Consider the following 22,441-nt stretch of genomic DNA (forward strand, 5'->3'; position numbering starts at 1 on the left):
GAGAGGGTCCAGAGGAGGGCCACTCGCATGATCAGGGGGCAGCAGGCAGGCCCTATGAGGACAGGCTACGGGACCTGAACCTGTTCAGCCTCCACAAGAGAAGGCTGAGGGGGATCTTGTGGCCTGTTACAAACTAGTCGGAAGGGACCAGCAGGCACTGGGGGAGTCCCTGTTCCCCCCAGCACTGCCAGGAGTGACTAGAAATAACGGTCACAAGCTGGCAGAGGGTAGATTTAGGCTAGATATCAGGAGGCGCCACTTCACGGTCAGGGCGGCTAGGATCTAGAACCAACTTCCAAGTGAAATGGTGCTGGCTCCTACCCTGGCAAGGCTTGACAATCACCTTGCTGGGGTCGTTTGACCCCAGTACTCTTTCCTGCCATGGCAGGGGGTCAGACGATCTGCTCAGGTCCCTTCAACCCTACTATGAAGCTATGATTTATAACATTTGCCCCTTCACCTTTGCCTTGTAGAACAGGGTCTGCTGGTGGCACCGCATGAAGTGACAGTCACGTCCCCACCCTGCTACTTTGGGCTCCTCCTAGATCAGGGGTGGGCAAAATGCAGCCCACGGGCCAGATGCGACCAGCCAGGCCACTCTATCCGGCCCATGGGGCCCCTAAAAAATTCAGAAAATTAATTTGTCTGCCCCTAGCTGCCTGTCATGTGGCCCTTAATGGCTTGCCAAAACTCAGCAAGTGGCCCTCCACCCAAAATAATAGCCCACCCCTGTCCTAGATCCACTGAGCCAAGGCCCTGCTCTGTTCAGTTGGTACAGACCAACATATATGTGCCCCGAGGGTCCCCTGAACCTGCCTGGAGCTGGGTGCAGAGCCAATTATGATCAACTCCATGGCCTTTAGCTGTTGCAGCAAGCCAACAAATTGTGCCAATGAGGCAATAAACTCCATTAACGTTTAACTGGCTTTCCAAACACTTGCAGCAGTTGGGCTGCATTCACCTGGAACTGACACCCCAGGGAAAAAAGCAGTTTGTGACCTCTGCCTTCAGCGTTAGCAGACGTGATCTCACCATGCACATGCGCACAGAGGACCCTTTGCTTTCTTCTTGATCAAACCCATCCCGTGGTTAGTGGTGGAACAAGTTGGACTCCGTGCTCCGTTCTTAAAACAACCCCCCCCAAAAGAGAGAAACAAGGAAAAAACAGAGACAGATGTGCAACACCTACCACTTGACAAACAAGCTATTAGCTAATCAATACCCTCTCAACTGGGTCTACCCTCATCTGCCAGGAAAATCTGTCCCCTCAGCAGGGAGTAAGGGGATGTCAGATGCCCCTTATTTTACTACTCAGATCAGGGATCACATAGGAGAAGGGAGATCATAAACTACAAGGTTGTATTCTCCAGTGCACAAGTGAGAGGACACAGAAATAACGTGGCTCTGGGAAAATCTTCCCATTAAGGTTTTTCTACGAGAGCACACATTTTCCTGAGAAATTTTTCAGGTAATCAGAAATGCTCGTCATTGAAAGACAAGAACGCTACCTCATTCTTATGGAGCTCTTTTAAAAAAATAAGTGAGGTGTCCCAAGGCTGCATAGGTGCTGTGGCTGAAGAAGCTCACTGGGCTAGTGATAGCTAAATTAGTCTGGTGTGGAGGTTTGAGATGACTTAAATGGCAAGCAGGGACTCAGTTACTTGCAAGAGGAGAAGAAGTGACAGTCCCCTACACATACAGAATTAATGCCTTCCCCTGGTTTCTGTCAACAAATACAAAATTATTTGTTTTCATATACCCCAAGTTAAATTCCCACCCCCTCCACAATAAGCTCTCCCCATTAAGCCAGGATGCAGGGACTGGAAAACACAGAAGAAAGGAGCCAGCAGTTATGAAATGTTCACAGATCTTGTAAAACCAAAAGGAAAAATACAGATACACACAGGAAGAAAGCTTATTTTAAAATGCAGAACAATGGGGCAGGATGGAAAGCAATGTCAGAGAAGGAGAAATAACCCCGACACCTCGAAAGGAAGATGTGCTCCAAGCACCGAGACCAAACCAAAATAAAACACTCTGTTCACTGTCATGCTTGCCCACTCTGCCCTGCAAGATTTCTGACAGGTTTATAATTCACTTTCTCCATCCCGATTACATAACCTCATAAACATCCAAGATCTCACTTGAAACTGTGAAAGCTCTGGATCTAAAGCCCAGAAAAATCCAGCAGCTCATAAAACTGAGCTTATCACATCAGCAGCTTTTCTTTCAGTTATCTTATTTCTCAGGGAGTCACTTGTTACAGTGGTTGAGAAAAGCTGGTCGCAATGGTCACTTAGTATACACAGTCGCCAGAGCTTCAAAAACCAGCCCCCCCCTAAAATACTCTGGCCAGAAGAACTGAAGTTTCCAAGTCTGGCACCCACACTCAGCACTTGACTGGCAGGCAGGAAACTGTGGTTTGACCCTTCTCCCTCCCTGGACTACAGGAGACGAGATCTCTATAGTGTTCACACACTGGAAACCCTATGAAACAGGAAGCAACCTACCCACTACAGAACAGATGAGCCTTTTCACCAGAAAAGTCAGTTATGATCATGCTAGAAAGGTTTCAAACGTGCTTTTATATGTCATAGACAAGGAGTTAAGAAATGAAAGTAATTTGGGGAGTTTAACAAGAAAGCAGATGAGCTCTCGGATTCACAGGCCATGGGAGAGGGAGAAAAGGGGATGAGAGTTTACCATACAGAAAAAGACTGGTGGTAGGACGAGAAAACTGGAAGCTGAAGGTGAAGTTAAATTCACACTGCAAATAAAGCAGACAGCGAGTGTGATGAACCACTGGGACCAGCTGTCATTAGATATGGTGGACGTAAAGATTTCAAATGACAGAGCATCAAGACAGGGCAGCATCCTTAACAATATGCTCTGATTCAGCCAGATGTTAAGAACATAAAAGCCAGGAGGGGAATTCTACGGCCTGGGTTATATACAGGGGGTCGGACTAGAGGCTCACAATGGTCTCTAGCCTTAAATGTCCATGAATCTACACAAATGTCTTCTCTAATGAGCCTTGATGTATCAGATCACTATTAGCCAAAGCCAAGCTCACTCAACTACAGCATGCCATTTCACACCACTGTCAAGCATCATCCATATTTCCCTTACAACTACGCAAATCTTCCTTACTGTCCTTACACCCTGCCCCTTCCTGATAGAAAATTAATCATACGCCAGCAGAGCCACAAAGGGAGCTGTTTTGAAAGAGAAGGGGCTGCAGACTGCATTGCTTTCAAGGGTCCAACACAACCTTCTGAAACAATGACCTTTCGCAAGAACACAACGCGCTGTACATCTCATCCGCGAGTCTGGAGAAGCAGCAGCCTCTACCACCGTAAAGGATGGAGCAGCCTGCTGTCATAGGAATTAATGAGCTTATCTCTAGTGCGACGGGCAGACGGATGGGGCAAAAGATTGCCTGGGAGTTGGGCTCCTTGCACTCAGTTTCATACACGACAGAAACCTTAGAATCAGTGAAGCAGAGAAAAAACCAGCAGGAGGCTCACCAAGCGTTAACAGGAACAACTCACCTGGAAGGGGGCCTTTCCCGTCAGACACTGGTAAATGATGGTACCTATACTCCAGAGGTCAGCTTTGGCGTCATAGTGTTGAGACATAATGACTTCAGGTGCCTGCATTGGGAGAGAAGAGCTTTGTTTATAAGGACCTGGCCTTCCTCTTGGCAGCCACAAGAGAAACAGAAGCCCCTGATATGCCTCCACTTTTAAAAAAAGCGCTGGCCAAGATTTGACAAAAGGAGAGATTAAAAGATTTACCAGGCTGTGATAATATTAGCAGGGAGGTGATTTCATAACTCTAATCTGGGGAACGGAGGCAGAGTTTTATTTCAGGTGGCCAAAAATTCCATCCCCTTTTGTCTGATGTACGGCAGGCAAAAAACAGTGCATTCCCTTCTCAGATATTAGATTTCCTGTTGAACCAACTTGCACACAAAGGAGTCCCTTAAGAACAGCTCAGACAGCCCTTTTAAAACCAAGGCAAACACACAGATACTCAAGCCCATATAGCAACTTTACCCCTTGCAACCAAGGCAAACAAAGGATCACGTTGGTCTAGGTAACTTGGGTCATAATCACCTCCGGCGTTTCTTAGCAGTCTAACCCAGCAGGCAGCTCATTAGGTATGCCCGACAGCACAGTGCCAAGAAGCATGGCTTGGGTTCAAATGCAGGTCTGTGTTTTTAAGTAAAAGAGGTCACACCCCAATTGTGCTTCAGTCAGAGTTTGAGCTTTCCTCACCAGGTTTACAGCAGCTCACCACAGGCTTGTTCCAGAAGCTACAGAGAGCATGAATGCATAATGATCAAAAAAGCTGCCAATGTAATGTACTCCCGGGACTAGCAGCAGAAGCAAGTGGCAGGATGGCTAAACCCTACGTTTACCAAACTGGATTTCATCCAAACCCTGCAGGAGCAGGAGATCAGTATTCAAGCCCAGCCATGGACAGAGGCAAAGACTTGTTCCAGTTGGAATGGAAAAGAGGGGCTACAAACCAAGGGGGCAGCAGTTGGGCAATGCAGACTTCATCCTAGAGGTCACAACACACAGCACTAGACACCAGCAATATGCCTCTCTTTGCATCAGGACTCAAACCCTCTCCTCCTCTCCCTCCACAAGTCCACCTTTAAACTAAGAACAGGGCACATTTTCAGCCCAAGACCTATTTCCAGAGTTCCTTAAAAAAACTGAAAGGGAGAGAGAAAAAAAAATCCAACAGTTCCTTTCCCCACCCTTTTTAAATGGGAGCTTAATGTTTGATCTACTTCCAAGAAAGAATGAAAGAAAAAAAAAAAAAAAAGGGTAAAAATAGACAATTCAGGACATTCTCTCTCAGCAGGAAAAGGAAGAAAAAGTAGTTACTTCATCCTCATACAGTATATGGCCAAATTAACATCTCTCTCTGTTTGTTTATTTTTCAGTATGAAGGCAGCTTTGGTTTGGTTTGCATTGAGAGACGGTGAATATTAAACATTGCTGAGCTAAACTACCATGATGCAACAGAGCCTAGCTCAGTGCTAGCCCAAAGGCTCAGGCTGAAGGGTTGCAAATAAAGCTTAATGGCATTAGGCACCTCTCTCTCACTGAAATTCAAGTAGGTGAAAATCTCAGCCTAAGCGACCATACCTAGAAGAGCATCAAGTACTGGCTTAGGACAAAGTTAAGCAGCCGTGCCTTGGAGATGGGTCACAGGGCTGGTAAACCTGGTTTTGCCATTTATTTCTGGTGCCCTGTTGTGACTTTTTTTGGGGGGCGGGGGGAAGAGATGTATCAGGTGATTGCACACAAACACACGGGAAAGGGATTTCTACCTCACATTTCAGCCCGCTGGAGGGTTAGTTTAGTTTGCTTGCTTATTTCATTTCTAAAGTCTTTCCGTTTTGCCATCTAAGCAAATACCTTTCAGGCAGCTGGCTCTGTTTGCAACCAAGGGAAAGGGTAGAAGTGGACAGCAGAAGGAACAGGGTGAACGGTTGAAAAGCCGCTGTTTTAGGATTCAGTGCTGTGGCAAAACGCACTTTGCAGCATTTGAACTTGCTCCTAAGAGTCACTCCCAGCCCTGGGCTGGGAACTCCTTTCTCCCTCCACAAGAAGGATTGCAAGGGAAGATACCCAGGTGTTCTTAACATTGAGTCTCTCCCATTTTCAGGGTACCTGACAACGAGGGAATGATACAGAAAGCCGAGACAGTTGCTGGCATCGTGCTAGCGTCTCAGGAAACCCTTCTCATTCCCGACCAGCCGTGACTCTCGTTGTTAATCCACATCTTCCTCAATAGCATGCCCTAAGCACACACTAGGTTGTGAGCAAGTGCTGCTTTCTACCTTAACTACTGAAGTACATCTGAACGCAGTAGAGATTTCTGCCCAAGATGTGTGGGCAACTGGTTGATTAGCCTCGCTTTATCTCCCACGAAGAAGACCTATTCTTACAGGCAGAGAGGAACATCACACACACCACAAAGAGAATGGATCCAGCTGGTCCTGATCTAGCTATAGGGCACGTGTGCCATGCCATGGCTACATTAAAAAAGCAATACAACTGGAAACAGTACAGAAAATGCTTTAAGAGGCCCGATAACAGGGGAGGTCTGTCTTTTGAAGGCAGTGCGAATGCCAGGACTAGATAACCCTTGCTCCATGGCATGGGCCCTTTAAAAGGTACCAGGAAACCAGGGTACGAGAGCTCCCAGACTGGAAGTGGTGTTAGAAGATTAGTTAACACTTGTGGAAAACCTTGCACTACTTTTTACCTCAAGGACTAGCACCAGGAACCTTTGTGTGTAAGCAGACAAGGCAGAACCCATCTCTCCCAAATACAGCAGAAGCTCTGGGAAGAATGGCAACATATACTCCTCCTCCTCCATCATGGCAGAGGTGATGCTAGCAGGAGGAGAATGGAAGTGAATAAAAAAGGAGATAGCTGGGAAAAAGAGGGCGAGGAGGCCTGTCTAAATTAGGCTCAAGAGGGAACTGAGGAGAGCGGACCTACAGTGCCACAATGCCTCATCTCAGGGACAGTTCCCTGCCATGAGCACTTTATAAAAGGCAAAGTCTTGAGGGATGTACCATCATCACTCCTGTGCTTAGTCTTACACTACTACAAGTCAGCCTGCAGCTGAAGGATCCACATCCTTCACTGGAAGAGGAAAGCTTCTGCGAGTGGGTAGAAAGCAATATTCTCTTTTGTTTCAAGCAATATTCTCTTTTGTTTCCTACAACGTACCAACAACTTGTCTGAAAGGCAGATTCGAGCAGAGCGTCTTACATATCCGCCATCTGGTTGCTCAAAGAATCATTACCGAGCCATCTCTTCCCCCTCCACGGTTCTATGTACAATAGCAGCTTTTTGAGAATTATGAACTAGAATCTAGATCCTGGAGGGATGTCTGGAAGAAAAGTAGGTATTTCACAGGGAAAAGAAGCAGGCTGTGTGTTTGTGCAAAACTTTGAACATGCAAGCTTCAGTGTAAAACAGCAGGTTGTAAACATCTAAGCAAGTATAATAAGTCCCACACATCGGAGGAGAAAAAAAAAAAAGCTTACTTTTTGCCAGTTTGTGACAAAGCAGTTCCCTACCCACACACACTTACCATGTACATAGGTGAGCCACACAAAGTTGCTGCCATCATGTTATTTTGCAGGTATCGGGCAAATCCAAAGTCAGCTGCATGTAACAAACAAAAAGAGGTGGTTCAGGTTCAGACAGCAGCCCCCGAGAACCCATAACGTTTCCTATAGCAAAAGTGATGTCTGTTGTCCCAAGTATTAAGTTTTAACCCATCTTCATCTTGAGAAGAAAGACAACTTTAGCTGGGAGGTAGAGTTACTTAAATACTTGCTGTAAAAACTTCCACTGAGAGACCAAACAGTGGTCTGGTAAAATTTAGACTGAGACGTTAAAAGAAATCAATCCCAGTTCATCCAGGGATACCTTCAGTCTCTATTTGTCTCATGTCCATTATTCAACCCTCAGTCCTTTATCAAGTGAAAAATAGGATGGTAGGGTCTAGATCCGCAGTGGGTGGAAGTTAGTGAAGCTCTACCAACTTCAAGGACATAACCCAATCTACGCTAGCTGTGAATAACACTGGAGCTGCCAATCCCAGGAAGATTCATCAGAGATCAAAAGCTTTTCTTTTGTTTTCTGCTGCCTCCTCATCTTCTAATTTGGCAAACTCGTAGCTACAATTCACTCCAGAGTTACACTCACAACACAGTGTTACAAACGTCAAAAGACATCTTCCACCCATCATATCCTCGTTTCTGGAATATGCTTGTTCCAAACTGTTTCGTTAGAACAGCTGCTACAGTATCATCTCTGATGCCAAAAAGAAAGCCGAGCCATAACTTCACCTGGTTGCTAGAAAAGCCAGGGGCTACGAATGCCGAAAGGATTACATCTGCAGGTTACTCAGTGTCTGATCATATGACACTTAGAGGTTCTCTCAAGGTTACCAGATATTTCAAGCAAGACAGTTACTTGACACTGCTGTTTATGCCATCATCTGTCATTATTAGATTATTATGGTTAGCTGTTCCTCCTCCTGGACCATCCACCATCCTTAGGGAAGGTGGAGGGGTGGTTAGACAGCATGTTAAGTATGTAGGGTGTAGCTAGAGCTCCTCTTTAGACAGCCCTCCTTTTTTTTTTTTTTGTCCCTGGTGAGCACTAGACACTTCCACTTTCCGTCCACCACCAAATACCACCAAGTTCTTCGACTACAGCTGAACAGCAGGAAAATATCAAACAGGCTTTCCTCCCTCCTGAACCTTGTTTCTCAGCCAAAAGCCACGAACATGTTCCCCACAAGACACATGAAGCAGAGAACTGCATTGTTTAACTGGTGTCAGAGCCAACTTGTGAACTGTACTCCAATGAGATAGATATCCATGAATAAAGGAAGTGATTATACAGCTCTTACTTCAAAAGGGACCTTGGGGAACACGTTGGGTTCACTGACAAGTCATAGGACACCAAAATGCTCTACTTGTCCCAGCTCACCTACCAGTGAGAGTCAGGTCAGTTTTAGAAGGCAGGACAAACTCGTATCACAGCCAGCCTGGCAAGGGCTAAAATTAAATACCAATTACAACCATGTTGTTTCTGACACCTCTCTCGATAGCAAATGGAGCAAAGCTCCCTGCTCCTTTTGTTGCTGCTTATCCAGTTCCAGCAATACAGCTTGGGATGGCAAACAGCTGATCTCAATCATCCCCCAGCAAAAATCATTCCTTAAAGCAAGACTCAAGGAAAGGCTCTTACCGATCTTTATGCGAATGTTGTTTGGATTTGACTTCCTGCCTCCAGCATAAGAAAGGAGAATATTCTGCGGCTTCAGGTCCCGGTGGATGATACCTTTGCTGTGTAGCATTTTCATGGCACCTGCTATCTGCTGGAGAAAGAGTCTGATGGTGTCTTCGCTCAGCGTCCGCATAGCTAGAAGGAATAAAATAAGCACAACTGTAATGCCAGCTGTCACTAAGGAAGCCAGAAGGCAGCTTCTCTACAGAGCCTAACAATAGTAACACATGGTCTTGCACTTCCACCAGCAGATGTGCCTTTTCTTCACCTACTTGATGAGCATCTCTTGAACTACCACCTGAGCTAGGGTGTGCGCTCCTCCACAGCAAAGATGCTGCAAAACGCTGCAGGCCCAGTTCTCAGATGAGAAATCAACATAGGATCATTGACTTCCAAAGCAATGCAAAGGGCTTAGGCGGTACAATGCCAATTTACACCGCAAGAGGATCTGGCTCCTTGACAGTAAGAAGGGCAAGAGGGAATAAATAGACCTTGTCAACAAAGATTAAAAAATGGAAAATAAATAAAACTCAGTAGACAGGTACAATGTCAACAGGATCCTCTGGGGAGTCAGCCTTGGCTTTCTGAGAACTTCTGAGGTTAAAACAAAAGTACAGATCAAATACGTTTGACAGGCCCCCACCTGCAACAAGGTTGGTACAAATTCACTCCGTCTATTTTAAGAATAATTCGGCGTGCATCTCTCCCTCCTCCCCCCACCCAGAAGCACATCTGTAAGGCATAAATTGCCGAGTTCAGAACAAGCCCCAGTATCAATAATGTTTCTGGCTTGGCCAGACACTGATGTTCACGGACAAGTAAGGTTCAAAGAAATCCATTTCACTTGAATAAAACCATATCCCTCGTCCATGCCCCTGTAATTACTACAGCCTTTGTTGTTCCAGCTGTTCTCTACAAAAAGGCCTTGAACTATGCTGGCAGGAGCATCAAAATACTGCTCTACCTTGTCAGCCAGAGGGGAGGAATCCTTATGAAAACACAGACGAGGTCATGGGCAGCTTTAGCATAACACAGGAAATTAAAGATTTAATTTTAAAAATATGTGTATGGGAAATAGTAAGAGATACATGTTGATTAGACAGTGCCGAGTGCAGAAAACAAGCTCCAGTCACTGCCAAATCCCAACCTATTAGAAGGGGCACCCAGGACTAGCAGAGGTAGGAGGTCAGTCAAACACCGGCAGATCCTTTGTCCACATCTACACATATGACAAGTGCATGCGCCTGTACAGTCCTTTTCCTCTGTACTCCCCACACTGGGCCTTTTTCTGCCAAGCTGGAACTCTACTACAAGTCTCTTGCTTTTGAAGGAGAGAGCCGGTGAAGGTCAATAGACTCATTTTAAGAAAAAGGATTTCAATTCAGGCACTCCCCCGAAGCGTCTTCCATAAAGAGCATGGTCTCATCTCCAACAAGGCCTCTCAGACCTATTAAAGGGCTGCTAGGATACATCAGGGTAACAATTCTCCACTTCAATGCAACAACATTCTCCTATAATCAGCTAAGGGTCAAGGCTTGGTCAAGCTCTCTTCTTAACTCATTCCTCCTGAAGGCGATATCAGGGGTTTTTAGGACTCCCATCCCCATAGTATTTGAGTATCTCTGAAACTACTGTATTCATCCTTGCAACAAGGAGTAGGAAGTGCAATTATCCTCATTTTACAAATGAAGAGGCCCACCAAGACCACATGATGTGACCATGGTCACAGACCATGTTCATGGTGGAACAGGACTCTTTCTTCCATACACTTTGTGGAACTGGAATACCTGGATAACACATCTCCAGCCAGGGCATCACATCATCTGAACATGCAAGACTGGCCCCAATTGTATTACAAAAGTTCGAAAGCAGATTTCTCACTTACTTTTTAAAAGAGGATTAGCCCCACTGAATACAGAGCAGGCACTCCAAAATCTCTCTCATATATATTTCCAGTGTAGAGTCCACCATCTCATTATGTCCCAAACAAAATGAAAAAAGAAGCAGGGCTCTAAGCGTGACAGTACTTACGCTGCCTAGCTAGCTGGCAACAGCAGATTCCTTTGGCTAAATACACAGTGCCTCTAGCAGTTAAACCATTTCATTCAGGTCTTGCTCTGTCCTGCCATACATAATGTCTTCAAGGCATCACCCTCTCTCCACTACTTCCATACAATTAAGTGTCAAACACATTCACCACTACTTTCCCTAACAAATTAAGGATTTGCAACCTGGAGCTGCTCTTCTATTCCTTTATGCTCAGGAGAGATGGGTGCAGGGACTGAGGAACCACAGCCATAAGACAGCAATTTCAGGGGAATTTGAGGTTTCCTATCTGCACCAAGTCCTTATGCTTGAGAAGATAACATCTTCCAAACGTGAACAGAACGCAAATCAAATGCAAAGTCTGCTGTAGCTTAGCAAAGATATGAAGCCGCAGCAGGGTAGAATGAATACAAGATGGAGATATGCTGGACAGATGCTGCTATTCTTGCAGCCCTTATAAAAACTCAAGAATCAAGCGAGGTTCATGCTACAGTTGATGTTACTTGGGAAAGCTAGGAGTAGCAGGAAGAGGAGTTATGTCCCTCTCCTCACTCCACAGACAGATACCCAATACAGGAGAAGCTCCGCTTTGTCTCCTCACTCACCCCATTGTACTAACAGCAGCCTGAAAAAGCAGGCTCTCAAAGCCAGGAGTCTCCAAAAGATGAGTAGAGGCATAGAGAACCTTTTTGCCCTTTCTCCATCCACCCCTCACGTGTCCCCTTCTAGAAAGATGGTCCAAACCCCTATTAAACCACATGCAGTGACAACAGCCAGTCCAAGTCCCAGACTGTACATCAAAGCTCCTAGGTATAGTCCACATGTCAGCAGTAGCTGAACAAGCTTTTCTTGCCTTGGCCTACTAAGTCAGGAAAAGCAGGACTGTCGGTATCTCAGAAGAGTTTGTAAAGACAGCAATATCCTGAGGCTGGCCAGTGAAAGGTATATGGGTGAGCAGACTATAAAGGGCCGGAGGGATAGGATACGATACAGCAGAGCAGAACCATTCAGTTCACGCGCCGCTCAGGCATAGTGTGTAGAATAAGCCAATGTACCGCTTCTATGCTGTTCTAGCCTCATCTGATGCATGAGCCTCATGCCAGCATTCTTATAAAATAAAAAAGGGAGGTAGCTCATCTTCACCATGGCAGACCCAGCAAGATGGAAAAAAAAAAAACAAAACAAAAAACTTACAGTGGCTCTGGGTCATCCTGTCACCTGAGCATCTGAAGCCAGTGACACATGCTTCCAGAGAACACGATTTCACAAGCCTTACTCCATCATTACTAAGAAGTAATTATATCCTTGTGTTTATTTTCCTGGGTTCTACTTCAATGACGAGGCACTCTGCTTACAGCCTCAGGGCCTGCTAGACAGGCCAGTATGCCAGAGCAAATATTTACGACAGGACAGTTTGCGGTCTTCAAGGCCAGGGGGAAAGGGGGAGGAAAAAAAGCAGCCCGATCAGCATTATGGGGACATGGGATGAATGTTTTACTTGTCAAGAGGCTGCACATATAGGGCTGGGATCAGCTGATCTGATCTGAGGGCCAGTATATCTGAGTACAGACCAACTGATCTGTGACTTGGCAACATTTTGGAAAGGACAACTAGGATAGAGGAAAAAAAAAAATAACATCTCATCTTACCCATGAGTGTCAACTGAGTCTACCCTCCATAGGCACCTGACCCAAATCCCACTAACATAAGTTAGACGCAGTGGACTGCAGATCAGACCCTATAACACCATTAAATTCCAGCTGAGAACCCCTTCAAAGTCCAGTATAAAAATCTTTTTATACACAAAGGCCATGTACACCCCAAACTTGTACTGCAGATGCAATGAATCCTGTTAAGGGCATTTTTGGATAGAGGGCACAAGGGAGAGAAAAAAAAGTGCACAAACAGCTCACGTCCATTTGCAAAAGGGGTGCCCAAGAGCACAGAAAACACTTCCTTGCTTTTCTGACTTCTGAGAATTCACTTGGCTGCTGGGAGTTATTACAATTTCATTTCTACCCGCAGGGCTGGAAATGCCATGGTCAATCAATCCAAAAACATGTTATCCGATGAGAAACTCTTTTCACAATGGCAGCCACTCTGAGAAGCAACTTTTTAAAGCCAAACAACGCAGTTTAAAAACTGCGCCCAAAGGCCTATGGCAGTACTTAAAACTGGAAGGGACCATTTTTGAGTAGCTACTCTGGCTCCCTGAACAACAGAGGACACAGGACTTCATCTTGTTATTCCTGTTTAGAGTAGGCCAATAACTTGTGTGACACTTTCCCATCGCTCCATGAACCCAGCAGACAAGGCAAAGGTCTGCCCTACTCTCAGTTCAAATGTGTGGCTTGAGATGAACTGCAAGCAAAGATGAAGGCAATGCAGAATTAACAAAAGGAAAGATCGGTTCAGCAAATCATACCCATTACATGGAACCATAGCCACCAAGGGAAGCCACATGCAAGAGATACTGCTGAATATGTACAGGAAAAAAAGAACACGTTATAATGAAAAACATGGGGCTCCCACTTCATGATGGGATGGACATAAAGAATTTCTTTTGATTCAATGTAGAATTAGAAGATCATCTAACGCTTGTAATTACAAGGCAGATGGGATCAGGAGGCTTAAGAGTATTCTGCCTTTGAAAAGCATGAGATTTGCATGTCTAACTCATACTGGCATGAAGCAGAAATCGCCTGAAGTGCCCATGAATTGATGAGAGAGTCAATGCTACACTCAAAGACTGCAATGCAGCCATCAGAATAAGTGAAACAGCCAAGTATCACCTTGCTGTCCAAGGGAATTCAAGCTACAGATCAGAGGCTGGCTTTGAATCTTGCACTGGAAGAAATATAGAGACTTAATAAAATGAGCTTTTAAAGACAAATTGTCATCAAAAGGACACTAAAAAGCTTGCACACAAGGAAAGGTGGCTGCATCCAGGCAAGACCAGGACACCTGGCTGACCAAAAACAACAACCAGACAGGAAGGTCCAGCTAGGATCCACATAAGAAGTATTCACAGCATCACTGAGCCAGAGATGACCGTTCTACATCTCCTTTCCGGGCTGGCTAAGTCAATTTGCAAGGCTGTTGAAGGTCACACATCCAATTAAGCCAAGGTGCTTGGGAAATGCTGGCTTTAGCATACTTAAGCACTTGTAAAAATCCCTACCCACTGCCAATGTTTCCAGCATGCCTCTTTGATGGGGCCAACAAAATGGGCAGAAGGTTGCAACTGTGTGCAAAACATCTTCCAGCTCTGCAGGCAAGCAAATCTGCACCTTGACAGACATTTTCATGGATTTGGAGTCCCTTTTTGAAAAAAAAAAAAGAAAATTATACTGCCTTTTCTCAACTGCCCTCCCACTACCCACATTCAAATAGTTACCCGTGGTCTGACCTCTTAAACTGTTGTAGTGCCCTCAGTGAAACTTAATGATGGCTATTTTTATAGTGCTCCATTACTAAAACTTCAATTTGTAATCATTACACAAAAACTTTGAGCACAAAACATTAATTATAAATTCATGTTCCATTAAGAGCCCAACATTACCTAATGGATGCAAAAGTGCTATCAAAGAACTAGTATAAAGCCTGCAGAAGAGTCAAGATGCAAATCTAGGTCAGCTCTGACACACACATCTCTACAAAGCATACAGAAAAAGCAAAGTGATCTTTCCAATTTCTCCCAAACCCTTCCCACAGTCTAAGAGGTGAAGTGAAATACCATTTCTTATCTCATGCGAATGGAGGGGAGTGAATTAGCCTCAATCCTGAACTAATTATTCCTGGGGTAGTAACATTGGCTCCAGGGCAAATGCGAATTTTGCTTTAAATCATGCAATTTCCAGTCGCCGTCTCACTAAAACAAGACCCAACCACTGGAATATTTTTAAATCTTCTCTCACAATACTAACAACAAATGCAAAAGACTCCCTGGATTAGCTGAGTTTATTAAATCATGGTCCACAAGCCACACAGGAAATGGAGATGAATAAATAAGAAGAGACAACTTGTACTCTTTTACTTAGCATGAAAAAGAAAAACCTAGCTCCTTTACCAGGAAAAAAAAAAGCTACCAACCAACGGGAACTAAGTTTTAAATCTTAGAGGGGTTCTGGAGGAGTCCAGCAAAGCTGCCAGCCCAGAGTCCAGACGATACTTTCTCTCCTTCTCACCCCGAGCAGTCACGCGTCTGCCTCCTCTGCTCTCACTGTTCTAAGGAATCACGTGTCTGCCTCCAAAGGAGGCTCAAGTTCATCCAGGCCTGGATGCTGCAGTCTGTGGGCTTTGGATCGACAGGGCAGCAGGCAGGACTAGTTCCTTTGCCCCGGTATCCCAAGTTATGCCGAGATGCCCGATCAGCCATTTGCCTGTCAAAGTCAGCCCACGAAAGAAGAGGACACTCACAAGCCTCTTCTCCAAAAGCTAATTAACAAACCGGCCACAAACATCTGACTGTCAAATTGCATTTTACAGCGGTTTTTGAACTGCTGCAGCTATCACCATCCCTCAGCAGTGAAGACTCTCTCATACAATGCTCTTAACTTCACACTCAGTGCTAAAGGAGAGGAAGTGGTTCAGTACTGCACTGAAGAAGCAACTGTGTTTTACCTAATCTTGTTTTAGGGGGCGGGGGAAAAAAGGGCCAAACATCCTTTCATGTAAAACACAAGACATCAATATGGATAAACCCACATTCAGATAAATTCAGCCTAAATCTGCACGATCAGGGTAATTAAAGCAGATATCAACTGCTGACAGCAGGCCAATCCCCTCTGTCATTATTAACCTAAACTCCAGGGACCAGGTTAGCTTTTACAGCTGCAGGTTCTCTTAAGTATTTGCAAAGAGTTATCAATGGAGAAACCTCCAGCTAAGTGGCAAGGGGAGCAACGCTGCTGGGTTTTTTGGTTGAGGGGCGAGGCATAGATCTACTGCCTTAGATCTTCCACTACCAACCTGATTGGGTAAAAATGTATTATATGTTTCCCTCCGGGTTCACATGATGCCCTTGCCATTGGTCTACTTACTGTGCAGGTAGTCAGCCAGGTCCCCACCATTGCAGTACTGTCAACAGAAGAAAACACAGTGAATAGTGGACTAAGCAAAGTGTTATCAAACTGAGCAGGCACAAGTAAATAAGATGGAACCCCATAGGGAGGCTTACAGTTTAATATGCACCTTTGCCATTCTAGACATTCGAATAAAATGGAACAAAAATTATAGGTTACTGAAAAAAAAAAAAAATTCAGAGCTTGAAATAACAGCATTGTATGGAACCAGGAAAAGCAGCTGGGAGTGACTATGGATAAATATTTAAAGCTCCCTGTATAATGTTTCCTATTGCTAGGGAAGAGGCAAATGTGATCTCAGTTTGAAGGGAGCGCAGAATATATACAAGGTTTGGCAGCCACGCAACTATGATGTGTACAAAAGCTGTTCTTTCCACATGACACTTTATAACCGAACAGTAGCTGGTATCATACACTGCCCTTCAAGCTTCCCGGTCAACCCTGAGAGCTAAAAAGAGACCCGCTCACAGTAGATAGAGATATGGAAGAAAGTTGAACATGTGAGCTTCTTTGAGCCATCTTCACCCCCACCTTTACAGTCTCCACAAAAGCAGAAAGGCCCCCCCCAGTAAAGAGTTCATCTGATTTACTACAATGACTCACCTCCATAACCAAATAGACAGAGTTTGCCAGTTCCTAGGAAAGGAGAGGAAAAAAAAAAAAAGAGAAATCAAGAACATTTAAGCATGGGAAGACAATAAAGAAAAAACCCCCATTGTGCAACTGAAAAGAAAAGAGGTCATTTTTTTCCTGCATTGGGGAAAAACCACATCCTTGCAACAATGCTCTCAAAATAAGCAGGAGGAAACTATCATTTCTTGCAGTGATGTCAAAAGGATTAATTTGTGAAGGGCTTTGAAGAAGTGCTATGGACTTGTGAAGAATTTCATACAAAGTTGAGCCTGTTTGCCATTCCAGAGCGCTCCCGTTCAACAAAGCAATCAACTCTTTCCTTGCAGCTTGCGTCTTTGTATTCCTTTAGGGCTCTGGTAGATGACTAGCAGTATGCAAGGCAGACACTGGCTTGCTAGTTTGAACTTCTAACCATTTCCACATTAGCATGGCCCCTAAAGGCTTGAGAATAGGCCCATAAAAGCAGCACCTGCGTGAAAGGAGGGGAAGGAACAAAACGGCACATACATGGATCAAGCATGGGGGGGGAAGGACAGGCAACATTGGGGGCGGCATGCCAAACCACCCCTGCTCAGTGGTGTTTGAGGTGGGGGGGGATTTGGGATAGCTCATTATGGAGACTCAATACTGCCCTCAAAGCCCGAGTTATTTGGACGTGTCAGTTATATACGTTAGTCTTGTGGTATTCTCACTGGAGACATTTCCAATCCTACTAGGTGGAATTAAAAGGGTGAAAAAAAAAAAAAAAAAAAAGTCAAGGAGTCCCATGAGCAGCTAATGAAAATCGGTCCCATAGCAGGTAGCCACAATCCAGACAGGACGCTGGGCCATGCTTCATTCCAACAATACCGCAGCTCAGGAAGCAAGGGCATATAGGAAGTCAACACATCCCAGGAGACTGAGGGCGTTCAGCCTCTATTTTGAGGTCTCGTATACAAATAAAGCACCTATGCATCTGATCTCACATCTTGCTGTGTTTATATAGCCAGCGAGTTCAATTCTGTGCCTTGGTTTCCCAGGGTTTCTTATGACCCCACCCCCCATTTCTAAACAACTATGCGTATAAAATATTTTAAGCACCCAGCAAATTCAAGAGCACGCTGTCGACATGTGGCACTTCTCAACAGCCAGCTCTTGTACCCAAGCCCACACCAAGAGCCGTTCTCTGCACGTCTGCCCCGTGCTCTGCTCTGTCTGACGGTCCCCAGCTGCGACCATCGTGCACTGAGCCTCGCATAGCGCCTTTACGCACAGCATCTCATGGAGCAGTGCCAGGAACGGGGAGGGCTGTGCAGCGGAGCGTGAAAGGAGAGGCTATACGCACAACAGTTCTGCAATACCGGCTTCTCATGGCAGACAGCATGGAAACTTTACCATCTCAATGGTACCATCTTCTGGCCTCCTTGCCAAAGCACTGGGCAGACCAGAGCTGTGGGGGGAAGCATGGGACAGAGCAGAACCCCAATATTAATACTTATATAGAACAAGTATTTGAAGCATAGGTTGCTCTGATCTAAGATTTGCACTCGTTTGTGTAGCATAAAGGTTCAGATGTCACAGAATGGGTTATCCTTCCTCTCCTGGAGGCCACATATCCCACTAAAGGCAACACCTTTGTAATAACAATTCTGCGTTGGCCCAGTCAGTCCTTCCCGTCATCTCACCCTCAAGGATACTGAAGGCCCTGCTTAAGGTCTTTACCACAGCTCCACCAGGTGAAACCAGGGAAGCCGGTACAACTGACTGGTGGCCTCTCTACAGCGCTTATGGTCTACGATTACGATGCAACGAGGGTCGGCTGGGACTAAGGCAAGGTAACTAGGAGAGGGTTTGCAAAAAAATGAGTAGGCAATAGTTTTCAGTTTCCAAAAGCAGCTCTATTCCAAGATCTGGGCACCTGGCCAAAAGGTCCCAAATCCACACCCCCAAAATGATAGCTCTAAAGCAGCCCCAGTCCCTCGCCCGATCTCGTTTTAGCCCTTCCTACTCAAAAAGGATTTTATAACCTGTCCAAGTCTGTGTTAAATTAACTTCTTTGTCAATACTTTGCTCACCCCCACCCAACAGTTCTTGCAGCTATTTCAACTGAGACTTGTAGTGGAGAATATCTTTAGGGTTTCAAGATATAGATGTAGTTCTGTTGATATTTAACTACCCGGCGTGCTGAAAGAGCCAAGGTGCTGATATATGCAAAGTAACAACAGTGCATTAAAAGGTGATGCAAATGATCAACGGCCTAACAGCCTATATGCAAATCATTTCCCTAGTTCAAAGTGCTCCCCAAGCCCAGGGGCCAGCAGTTCAAGGCTTGTATGGCAGCTCCCGCTACCAGCTCAAGCAGGTTTCTGCGATACTTCGCACCAAAGCAGTTTGTATTTCCATGTACGATAAGAACTTCAGATCAGGCCAGGTTCAATTCCTGCATCTCAAAGAAACACGTGGGATCTAACCCACTTCCGCACACTGCTCAAAGGAAGCAGAAGCCACGTTTGAGCCCGAAGTACAGGGCTCCGAATCAGGTGTGGTGAGAAACGATTCCCAGCTCCACCACAAGCTTCTTATGTGACTAGCGACAAGACGTTCAGGGACAATTTTCAAGTGTTATGAGAACCCAGCAACTCCCACTGAATTGACTTAAAGTGGAAGATCTCGGGCCTTCTAAACATACCAAGGCCTTCGAACCTTTCTAAGCTTCGTGGTACATCAAGCACTGCAGCAATTGCTCTCGTGGAGCCATACATGAACTAGCTCATGTCCTGCCATGACCAGTGCAGAGTGGGAGCAGGAAGCTTAATGAAGGCAGTCTTGTGCCTAGCTTCACAGGTGGGTTTTGCAGCCCACAGCAATCCAAGTGCTCCCACAGCTGCACTGCTAGCCATGCCCAAACTGGCCAGTTTAAAGCAGGCTTAGGTAGGTCTAGACAAGCTGCAATGAACATATTGGAGCTAGACACTCGGTTTCCATGCCTGTGTGTGCTCATATGGTTAGCAGGGTTTGGAGAAACTGGATTCATTATTATAGAAATAGCCTCTTCCACTGGAGAACTGATCATATGCAAATTAAGATGAGACCACTGCAAGACGGGAACAAGCGGGTACTGTACAGTTTAGCTGGTTTTCCATCTTAATCTATGTTGAGGCTTGTAGAAATGGGGTATAATATATAGTAAGACGTCATTTGCTTCTGGTTTTTAAGATGAACATGTACAACTTAATTCCAAATTACTCAAATGCTTCAGGGATTGGATCCCTATAAGTACCAGGATAGTGAGAACAGAGACATACCGTTCAGCTTCTCTAACAACCAAGTGATTTTTATGCTTTTAGCATGCCAGCCTAACAGAGGCAAGGGAGAAAGCCCTGCAAGTCCCCTCTAAGCCAGCAGTTGTCAGTTCAAAGCTCATTAGAAAGCAGCATGGCACGTCTGCCATAGATCAGGTTTGATGGAAGAGCCCACAAAGGTTGTGTGCAACACAACATCAGCTGCTGTGGAATATGAAGTGATCTCTCCAAAGCCCTAGGTGCAAAAATCTGAAAAAATGTTTAAGAATTTATGAAGAGCAGCTGTTTTGTAGTTGCACCAAGTGTGGCGTTATGCAATGAAGCGAGTGGGTCTGAGAGCAGCTTTGCAGTTACAACTTTGTTACCAAGAATGAAGGAAGAGGCTTTTTAGCCTCCTCTCTTCCCACTCTTACCTTCCTAACTCAACTCTAACTACACCAGCAGATTCAGGGTATCCTGCCGAAGTTTTACAGCACCAAACCAGTCATACACTCGAGGATAACCTACTCTCCATTACGACAATAGATTATACAGTTTGAAAGAGACTCCTGATATTTTCTCCTTCTAAACTCATTCGTCATCATTCCTTGGAAATTCAGACCTGAAACTCCATTTCCTTTCCCTTTCATCCCTCCACAGTGCATTTCACTACAGCAGGTCAAACTTTAGGTCTCCCTACCTTTTCGGATCCTCAAAAGGAGAGCGAATGTGCCCAATTCACTCGCTCACATTCGGTCCCCAAAATACCATTTTCACTTCATCCTTCCTTTGCAGAGGCTCATATCCAAAAGGGCTAAGGACACACCACTTTCAGGCTCTTGCTCGTGTTTAATAACTTAGGGCCACCAGAGCTAACATTTTAAATCACCAAATTAACTATACTAAAAGGAAATTGCATAAAGAAATAACACCCCCACCTCTTAATTCCCCAAAATATGCAGTAGTAGCCCTACTCCACTCCTTTACAAGCATTACACACAACACTCCTGCCAAAGGCATTAGGTTGACAATTAATCAGCCTGGATTGGTGCCCAATTTCTAGGTCTCCCAGTATAGACTCTAGTAGCAAAGTTGCTCTTTAACTAGTAAATAAATAAATAAATAAATGGGGGGGAAAAAATCATGACCTTACTGTCTACAAACCAGTGCACATGCTCCAGAAGAGGCAAGGAAACTTTTTTATCCTGCAGAAGTTGTTGCAGGACAGCTCTCTGCTGAAATTTTTTAAAAGCAACATTGCATGGCGTACGTTAAAGCCAGTGAGGTTTAATAACCCTGTGTCTCCTTAATTCCCTTCCCACCCAAACTGGAAGGTCGTATAATCCTCTTCTTAAACAGTGTATGGGTGTGTGCATGGAAACAGACATATCAGGAGTGAATTCTTCTCACATCCTCTTACCCAAGTGCTTGAGAAAGAAGCAGAAGGAGGATCTTTGAGACAGGAAATCTATCTTGGCCCCTGGACAGATTACTGCCAAACTGAATACAATACTAAAGAATCAAAAAATGAAAAAGTTTTCGTTATTCTTGCACCTGTGACATCTACATTCAATACTGCACCATTTGCACGAGTTTGCATGGGGCTGTGAGAACAGGGAAGCTGACAAAAATAATCAGATTAATCCAACAACTTGTCTTGCCTTTCCTAGAAAGAACCCGATACATTTTTAGAGCAGGAGAAGAAAAAACAAAAACCCTGCAACACCGACACATACGCCCATGTGCTTGCTGGCTGATTTTTAAATCCTTTATTAACACACTGTTTCAAGGAATGCAAAATATTTGACAGCTATACAATCCAGACAGTGCCAGTCATCAGGAAGGGATGTATTGTTGTTATTGTTAAAAGTTCCCGCACTGTCAAACACAAACTCAACATCAAGGGAGGGAAAAGCCTGCCACTGAGGTAACAAGCTTCATGCCAGGCACATACTAAGCCTCTCCTTCAAAATGCCAATGTGACAACCACCACCTTGGACAACAGATTGGGAACTGAACCAAAGGCCTAAAAATTGTGAAATGCTGTATCTTGAATTCAGGAGTCTAAATTCACTGGCTAATGCTTACGTTCTCTGCAGAACGTGCAAGAAGCACAGAGGGGGACCTGTAACTCTCACCCACTTGTGGGTTATGCCATCCTGGAGTTGGCATGAGGGCGATTTGTCAAGGTGGACATTAGTTTACACAGACACAGACTCTAAAATCATTTCATTCATATTATTCACAACAACTCTGCACCAGCCTGGCTGGAATAAAGAGTGACCAGTCCTATAAACAACCCCATTATTCCCATGGATAGAGTCACTTGACGTGGACAGAGGCCAGATGCAATGCTCCTGCTCACAAGCAGAAAGGGATTACGTAGGCACAAAAATCCACCTCAAAAAAAAGGTAGAGCTGAAGTACAAAAGGAGCTCCTTTGAGCCAGGGAGAACCTCCTCTTGCGCTTCAGACAACAGATCCAGAAAACTTTTCTTAACCCAGCCTCTCAAACTGATCAAGTGGCAGCGGAGTAAAAAAAAAAAAAAAAAAAAAAAAAAAAAAAAAAAAAAAA

At 44.9% G+C, this 22,441-nt stretch overlaps 1 protein-coding gene across 4 annotated transcripts in view; it reads right to left on the reverse strand.

The window, feature by feature from the left end:
* ULK1 (unc-51 like autophagy activating kinase 1) overlaps positions 1-22,441 on the reverse strand; it is a 100,945-nt gene that overhangs the window by 65,362 nt on the left and 13,142 nt on the right. For 3 of the 4 annotated variants that reach the window (XM_019507058.1, XM_019507057.1, XM_019507056.1), the window contains exons 4-8: positions 16,577-16,609; positions 15,932-15,968; positions 8,805-8,978; positions 7,132-7,205; positions 3,552-3,653 (exon numbers count right to left, since the gene is read on the reverse strand). In XM_019507058.1, coding sequence (XP_019362603.1) covers positions 3,552-3,653; positions 7,132-7,205; positions 8,805-8,978; positions 15,932-15,968; positions 16,577-16,609 — 420 coding nt within the window. Of the gene's footprint in view, positions 1-3,551; positions 3,654-7,131; positions 7,206-8,804; positions 8,979-15,931; positions 15,969-16,576; positions 16,610-20,566; positions 20,812-22,441 lie in introns of those variants that run through there. The other variant, XM_019507059.1, reaches the window with a different exon arrangement.

This window comes from Gavialis gangeticus, unplaced genomic scaffold (assembly GCF_001723915.1).
Source record: "Gavialis gangeticus isolate Ggan-Ray unplaced genomic scaffold, GavGan_comp1, whole genome shotgun sequence".
Taxonomy (NCBI): domain Eukaryota; kingdom Metazoa; phylum Chordata; order Crocodylia; family Gavialidae; genus Gavialis; species Gavialis gangeticus.